Below are 8,518 nucleotides of genomic sequence, written 5' to 3' on the forward strand. Positions count from 1 at the left end.
ATTTACACCCTTAAAAATTATTTGGTAATCGTGACGCTCCAAAGGGCAAAATTTTTTGTTAGTTTGCTACTATTCACATGATTCGCACACTCTAGCGGACAAATCTTTTAGCGAAGCAAAAAAATCTCTTCCATACATAAATACAACAATCCTTTCTCTATATTTTGTCAAACCTACAATGAGTAAAAAGCACTAGAAAATAAGTCCAAATTAACACTAGCAATATATTATTAACTTAAAACATAAATTAAATATAAATAAAAGAAAATTCGTAGAATCTACTAAAACTAACTTACAAAATAAACTAAAGTGCTACTAAAATAAAACACTAATAACTGTAATATCTAAGATTATAGTTATCAATAATTAATTAATTTTTACAAAATATAAATTATTTATTAAAAATATTATTCAACATAAAGACAATTTTAATATATATTTATAATTCACTATAAAATATAATCTTAATTATTTATTTTCAATATAAACATAAGTTTAATATTTTAATTATTATTTTAAATAATTTTAATTGTTGTTGAATATATTTAATATTGAAAAAATTCTTAATGATTTATTTTACATAAAATTTTAAGTGATTTTCCATTCTCACCTCATCTTCATAGTTACATTTGAATTTAAACATATTGATTATAATTTCACTACTATAGTATTCAAACTCACTATTCAAATTAAGGATTTTTTGGATGAGCGTTTCTTTTTCGTTTAGTTTTTTTTTTCTCACGTTATAGTATTTAATCTTATCATAACTGCTGTTTTTATAATAACCATAAATAACCCTAACTCGATTGTTAATTAATTAAATATAGTATAATTTAAAAAGGACTGAATTATAACCTTAAATAATTGAGTTAAAATTCAACTCTTTTCTAAATACTTTATATCGAAAACCTAAACGTATTAGACGGCCAGCACCAGCCCGGTCTTGTGTTTAGGAGGTGGGCATGAGATCCATCAAAGTCCAATATGAAACAGATGATGTTTCGGTGAAATCCATATCTGAGTTAGCCCATGGAATATCCAAAATCCCATTTTTGCTGTTGTCCCCAAACCCAAACCCCCCCCCCCCCCCTTTTTTCTTTTTTTTGTTCCTTTTGGACCCCTAGTAAATCACCCCAGTGAGTGAGGCAATCTGAGTGAGAAGAAAGACGATGTTAAGAGCGACGCATTTCCCTCCCATAGCATCTCCTACTCTCCTTGTCCTTAGGAAATGTTTCATTCCCATCCTCTCCATCTCTTCCTTCGCTTCTTATCCTCTTCATAAACTCTCCTCTTTTTCTGCTTTTCACTCTTTCTTCTCACCTTCCCGCCCTTCTCTTCCATCTCTATCTCTCACTCAATCATCTCCCATGCTGGGTCATCCCCATCTCAGACTATCAGGTTGGTCTTTTTTGTTTTTATCTAAACCCATGTTTCTCCTTTTTTCTGACTTGGTTTTTGCTTTTGCAGCTTCATTTAACTCCGAGAGTAGCTATGGAGATAACAGAGAAATATTGGTGCAGCACTTGCTTTTAAAAGAAGATGACCAGAAGCTCTTGTTGGAGCTACAACAGAGAATTGCTGGAGGTTTTCTTTTTCCCTTTTGTTTTTTAAAATTTTATTTGTTGAATACTTAGAGTTTAGAGTGTATGTTATTTATCACATTTTGGGATGTGTTGATCACTTATTTGGGTAACTTAAACATGTAACATATACAAAAGTAAATATGTACTGGAAAAATTAAATTCTTTACAATTGATATTCTTTTATATAAATTCAGAATAATATATGATTTATCTCTATATTAACTAAGTATATTAGAATTGGTACTTTTATCACTTGCTTTTGCTTTATAGCACCTTTTAAGAGAATATATAACTAAGGGTCAGTCTCCTATTGACATTGAGATTGAAAAGTGAAAAGTACCTCTTTTGAAAGTAAGACAGTAAGACCGATGTTTACCATTGTTGTCAAAAAGTTCTTTTGAAAAAATAAAATGTCCATGTTGTAAAGTATAAAATATGTTGGACTTTAACTAAGATAAGAAAGTAATTTCAGCTAAAAGCTAAAAAATTTTGGATTTTGGCTCGGGTTAAAATCACAGGTTAAAACCATGTTTTGGTTTGGAAAGCTCCTTGTTTACCATTGCTTTTGGTTTGAAATCATGGTTTCATTTGAAAAGCATTTTTGAACCTCAATGATAGACGGGCCCTATATGCTTAAGGCAACAAGAAAATGGAGCATAGATTAAAATCAATGTTGATGTTCCTTGTATGATATTTAACTGTCGCAAGTAGTTTCATTTTTTGTTATTTGTTCGGTGAAGGGGAGGATTTAAGTGACCTTGCCGTTGAATACTCAATTTGTCCATCCAAACAAGAGGGGGGAATGCTTGGATGGGTGAGAAAGGGACAAATGGTATGTGAATTCTCTATTATTTTAATTTTTTTTAGATATTTAATCTTTGAAGAGTTAAAAATATATTAAGAATCTTCTATGTTGTCTCAACTCTTCATATTAGTTGAAGTACTCATGTCCAACACATATCCCACGGACATGGATATGTAGGTACGAAGCTCCAAATACATGGAGAAATTTAGAAAATTTAAACATATTCATAACGAGTATATACCAGTATTGGTTTTATACCCATCCCTCATGTCCAAGTAACAAAGAGAAGCTTATTTAAGAAAATGTTGTACCCACGCTCCCTCTCTATAAGCAAGCTCTTGATGCACGTAGCTTCCCCTATTTTCAAATTTATTTAAGGGTTCAAGTCTGTGCAGGAGGGAAACTTAGCTAGTTGGTATTAAATTTTTGGTAGCAACAGTTTAGATTTATGACATTGTTCTTGATATCACTTAAAAGGTAAACGATCTTCAAAATTTGGATTTGAAGATTTTACCAATCTTTTATCATCATCTATTTCATAATGAGTTCCATAAATTTTTACTGATTCAAAAAGCCATCTAATATTGGCTTTAAAATTTGGAAAAACTTTGACTTGATTATTCTGATAATGACTATTTGTGCATTTGTGGGTGAAGTGATTTATTAATTTGAGTTCTAAATTCAATGTGTTGTAAATTTTTACGCTGTATCTTTCTATTATGGTTCTTCTTGGGCTTTGTCAATTGCTTGCATTTGGCATAAGCTTCAAAGTTTCTTTAGACTGTGAAATGTTGTTCATGTGAGGGCATAGTTAACAGTCCCTATGCTGATAACACAGATTTTGCAGCAAATTTTTCTTATGCATGTTAAAGAATAACCTACAAACTATGAAGTGTTCTGTAAATATATTTTGATTTTGCACTCATGATACTTTGTGGGCTTTCTATGCCTATCATTACCCCTCCTTTTTTAATGATTTTCTTTTAAGTTTAATCAGTCTCCTTGTTGAAAATTTAACATTTGCAGGATTTGATTTTTTTTTTTTTATGGAAATAATTGATCAGTTTTATAAAATATCTTTATTCAGATTCCTTTATGTTAAATAGAGAAGAAGAGAAGGGTTGAAATTTAATTGCAAAGATCTTTTTCCCATGGTAAAATTTACCAGGTACCAGAATTCGAGGAGGCTGCTTTCTGTGCACCTTTAAACAAAGTTGTGAAATGTAAAACTAATTTTGGATGGCACTTGTTACAAGTTCTATCTGAGAGGTAATTCTTGGAACCCTCTGCCCAATTGAAACGTGTGCTTGATGAAGCAAAGCAGTTTGTAACTATGTTTGGCTTGCTTCAGGGAAGAGTCATTGCTTAAAGACATTCAACCGGAGGAGTTTCATGCAAAAATGCAAGACCCCAGTTTCATTGAAGAGGCTCAGTTGATAGATGTCCGGGAACCTGAAGAAGTGTATGCTTGCTTAATTTGAAAAAAAGAAAAAAAAACAATCAAGCAGATTTTCCAAGTTAACATTTTTTAAAAGATGAATGTGGTACACAGCAAAGTTACTAGAATTACTTTCACCTCTAGGTATAAAAACTACAGCAAATACACATAGCAACTCTAAATGCTTAGTGTTGGTAATATGGTGGCAACGGATTTTAACTCTTAATTGATTAAGCATTGTTATGAAGCTTTTAAGCATTTGGTCATGAAAAAAGCTGCAAGAAAAGTGGGATAGCATGAGCAGTTTAAACATTATATTATTTGGAAGGGGTATGAAAAATATTCCTGGAAATTTCCTATTCATATTTGTACAAGAGACTCGAATAATTTTTGAAATTTCTCTAATGATCATGATTCTTTTATAGCATTAGAAACCTGAATTTTATTGTTTAGGCTAGCAACCTGAAATTTTACCTTTAGTAGCACTACAAGATCTTGTAATACAATATTTTACCTACAATTCAATTAGTGAATTATACACCAGAAGGCACTATAGAGCTGGAAAATTTTATACTAAGGTACACTTTGTTTTTTGTTTTTGAAGAGGATGATGGCTACTTTATTTCATGTCTGTCTTTTTGACATGACAGGTCTCAAGCATCTTTGCCAGGATTCCAGGTTCTTCCTCTCCGGCAGTTTGGAAGTTGGGGACCAGAAATAACTAGTAAATTTGATCCAACGAAAGATACATACGTCTTAGTGAGTATTTTTTTTTTTTTTTGTCAATTTCAAGATTTTATTTTTTTCTGCATTTAGCTAACAAAAACCAATGGCATCTGATTATTAATTGTGTGGAAGAATTAATAAAACAAAACAAATTTAAGTGTAACTCTGATCTTGTTGATCAAAGAAAAGTGACCTTGCTCCAATCACATAAAACGAATTTTCTCTTTCTTGATATGTGCCTTCTAGTTTATTTCTGTTTTCTTATAATTACTTTGAGATGGTTTCACAGGCAATTTATGGACTAGATTAGTGAACTGTATGATATACTTATTGGAGTTAGATCTTACCATAAAGGAATCCTTATTCTAATCAGTCTCTTAGATAGAGAATAATTATCTTTTAACTCTTACCATTGTAGTAGTTCATCTTGAATAGGTTTTACGCCTAAATAATTAAACTTTGGGCCACATCAATTTTCAACATGGTGAGCATATTTATGCTGATGAAAAGAATTTATAAAATTATTTCTTGAATTTACCTTTAAGCTGTTTTTAGTTGTTGGTAGGATGTCTATTATTGTTAGTGGAGTTATTTCTTGGCATTTCTATTATTGTCAATGGAGTTATTGCTTGGCAGTAAATGATGTTCTAAGATTTAATATTTGATGCATTGCCTGCGACCTTTTAGGTGTTATTATTCCTTTCCTGTTCGTGGAAGAATAGGCTTGAATCTCCCATAGTATTTTCTACTTTTCTTCGTTTCTTCGTTTCAATAGTCTTTTTTCCTTGCTAGGCTCTATCCTGCCTAGATTTTATAACTTCTACTTAGTTTCAATAGGCACTTATTTTTCTTTTTCTTTTTGTTGCGGGGAGAGAGTGGTGAAGCTAATTTGTCTAGGTTCTATGCTGCCACAACCATGTGGTCATTTCATTATGCTTCTCAAAGCCAATTCCTAACAAAAGTCTAACTGTTCTTCCTGTGAAATTTCTAGCATCTTTGTTGAGGAGCTCATTATATTTTTGTATTAATGTCTGCATCAAAGTTGGATTGATTGTCAGAGATACTAAGTGATAACCTTTTGGACTCTGAGAAGCCAAGCATGGGTGGTTTTTGTAATGATGCAATGGAAGTCCTTTTTTTTTTTTTTTTGGAGCATCCTTGGTTTTGACATCTCTTAATGGGATGGGACTCTTAGGGTGTGCTTGGTTAGGTGGAAAAGTGAAGGGATGAAAGGAGGGGATGGAAAAGTGGAAAGAAAATAAATTTTGAGTGTGCTTGGCAAGGAAGAAAAGTGAGAGGAAAGAAAATAAGAGGTGATCATTTTCCTTCCTTATGTATAAAAACCAATCCTTCCAAATTGGAATGATGAGAGGAGAAAAAATGAGAGAGATGTGTATGCTAGTTCGAAATTATGCATTTTCTAAATGTTTTATTTTTTATTTTTCCTTTTAATTTTCAACTCTACCAAGCTATGGATGAAAAGAAAATTACTTTTTCTTTCAATTTTTCCATTTTTCCTATCAAGCACACCTACAGAAAGAGGAATTATATTTTTTATCTTTCTACCCCTTCAAGTTTCTATATTTCCAATTTTCTTTCTATTCTACCAAGCAAAGCCTTAGAAGATCCGGTTAGTCATATTTTTTTTTTTGCATTATGCTAAGCTAGGAGACTTTTCATTTTTGTTTATCAGATTATCAAAATTTCCCTTGAGAGATTAAAATTGATATCTATTACAATTCTTTATCTTCCGCTTGAACAATTTGTGGCCACTGAAGAAGCAATCTTCTAGCCATGAGCTTCTGTAAGTTTTTCCTCATGATCTGCTTTCAGTGGAAAAATTCATGCAATTTCTTTAAATTATTTGAAGTTTTGCTTAATACATTAATAAAATGATTTTTTTCCTCTGATTTTTAAATTATTTTAAGTTTTTACTGCAGTTAATTATGAGTAGTTTCTGGCATTTAATATTCAATGATCTCTCCTGCATTTTATGCTTGTTTCTCTTCTGACCCTTTGATGTTCCGTATTAATTGTGTTAAAATGTAACAATTGCAGTGTCACCATGGCATGCGGTCGTTACAGGTTGCCAAGTGGTTACAGACTCAGGTTAAGATCGTCATCCTTACATTCTCTGTTTCTCTTGTTTAGCTTTCACAGTTGTTGCATGCGTTTCTTTGGAATTCATCAGGGGTCTCATTGTGAACATAGTTACTCATTTCTCTACCCTTTTATGTTTAGAAAAACCAATAATCTGCTTGTCACTTGTGCTGTAATTTATGATATATCGTTATGTGCTACATTGTGCTTCTCATCCGACGCAATGTAAGTTTGCAGCATAGCATTGAAGTTTAGATCTAATTAGATCTGTAAAACATTAGTTATTCTCTGCCACCTTGCGCATAGACTTCTCAAGTTGAGACCTTTGTTGTTTCTGTTTCCCTTTCCGTTTGACTGCAAGTGTCCTTCTTTCCATTTTCTGCCATTATTGTTTTGTTTCTGATACATGGACGATAAATTTCAATGGTTTCTTTCATTCTCCTTTGTTCCGTGTTGTTGACGAATTTATTTACTTTTTTGGCACAGGGATTTAGGAAAATATTTAATATATCAGGGGGAATACATGCGTATGCAACCAAGGTGGATCCATCAGTTCCTACTTACTGAGATCCTCACATATCCATTGCTCCTATTTTCATGTTTTCTTCACAACATGTGTGTGGTTTCAGGCTCCATATTTTTGGGTTTGCCCTCCATGGTATTATAGAGTTAACATTTCACAATAATTAGCAAGTCCAAAACTTGTTATTGCTTAATTATGGTGGTTGTACTGAGTATTTGGAATTAAGTGCATTTCGAAAAAGTTCATTTTAAATTCAATAAATATGTAAATTTTATTAAAACCGGTTTTTTGCTGACCATTGCAAGTTATTATTTATTCTTTTGCTAATGAAAATTTCTCGACTATTACCTTTTCATCAATTTTAGAGTTAATCCAGATTGTCATTTTTGATAAATTGTAGAGCTTTATTGTTTAATTTCGCTATAACTTTATCCTGAACACCTTTCTTCTTAGCTTTCACCATCATCAACCTCCCTCACCCTTCACCTCATCTCTATTAGAACCTATCGAGTTTGGGTTATTTTATCATCTCTATTAGAGGCTTGGGGTGTGAAGTTAAGAATGTTGCAAATTGAATTAGTGTTATAAAAAGGAAATATATCCATTTGTAGGGTACAAGTTTGTATGGAAAGAGGTTGATTTATAGTTTTAATAGCACATGGTTTATTTTCTTCAATAATATTAGTTTCAATGTATTACCATATAAATGGGTAAAAGAAATCATGTCTAAGCGTAGTAAAATAAAAAACTTTCTCCTTCTAACTGTTTGAATGTGGTGATCTCTATTCTTAGTTGGACTATTTTGCTAATATGAAAGAACTTCTATAGAAATTTCCTGCAGTTCGTTCCATGTTGTGATCAATCTTGCAACTTACAAGTCTAACCAAGTAAACATGTTATCGATTAAGGAGAAGGGGAACAGCCGAAAGCGAATAGCGTCATTAGTGACCCGGTTATATTTAAAAGTATCACAAAGTTGAAAGAATCGTTTTAGATGCTGGTTTGGGTTCTCCGTCATTGTGCCTTTGAACTGTAGATTATTTTGAATCATCTGGATCATGGCCAATTTCATTTCAAAACTATTCGTCATAATGATTGACCTTGTAATGTTGCCTTGGACCATACCAAGATTTGGTAGCGGATAATCCTTTAATGTTTGTTCTTCTCGTGCCATAGGTGGTTTATTCGTAATTGAGGTGGTGGTGGTAGTAGATCTTGTATGTTAGCATTATTAATCTTGTCGAACAACGGGTTCTCGCGTGGTGGATTGCCTACAGCAGGTGGTTGGTTCTGCATCTGCTGTTGATGTTATTGTTGTTGTTGACGATTTCTTTAGATTATTC

General features: G+C 32.3%; 1 protein-coding gene across 1 annotated transcript; it reads left to right on the top strand.

The window, feature by feature from the left end:
- The first annotated feature begins 1,100 nt into the window (after window positions 1-1,100).
- LOC108459532 (rhodanese-like/PpiC domain-containing protein 12, chloroplastic) lies at window positions 1,101-7,455 on the top strand. The gene is made up of 8 exons (XM_017758920.2): window positions 1,101-1,398; window positions 1,468-1,584; window positions 2,324-2,415; window positions 3,557-3,657; window positions 3,740-3,850; window positions 4,477-4,585; window positions 6,611-6,661; window positions 7,139-7,455. The coding sequence occupies exons 1-8, from the start codon at window positions 1,170-1,172 to the stop codon at window positions 7,217-7,219; spliced, it is 891 nt and encodes a 296-aa protein (XP_017614409.1). The 5' UTR covers window positions 1,101-1,169; the 3' UTR covers window positions 7,220-7,455.
- Window positions 7,456-8,518: the final 1,063 nt, after the last annotated feature.

This window comes from Gossypium arboreum, chromosome 7, assembly GCF_025698485.1.
Source record: "Gossypium arboreum isolate Shixiya-1 chromosome 7, ASM2569848v2, whole genome shotgun sequence".
Lineage (NCBI taxonomy): Eukaryota > Viridiplantae > Streptophyta > Magnoliopsida > Malvales > Malvaceae > Gossypium > Gossypium arboreum.

What these genes read in the sequence shown, in the direction of transcription:
- LOC108459532 (XM_017758920.2), top strand. Translation starts at nt 1,170, where the DNA reads ATGTTAAGAGCGACGCATTTCCCTCCCATAGCATCTCCTACTCTCCTT. An exon ending in ACAACAGAGAATTGCTGGAG is followed by an intron (nt 1,585 to 2,323) that starts GTTTTCTTTTTC and finishes TGTTCGGTGAAG; the next exon opens with GGGAGGATTTAAGTGACCTT. An exon ending in TTACAAGTTCTATCTGAGAG is followed by an intron (nt 3,658 to 3,739) that starts GTAATTCTTGGA and finishes GGCTTGCTTCAG; the next exon opens with GGAAGAGTCATTGCTTAAAG.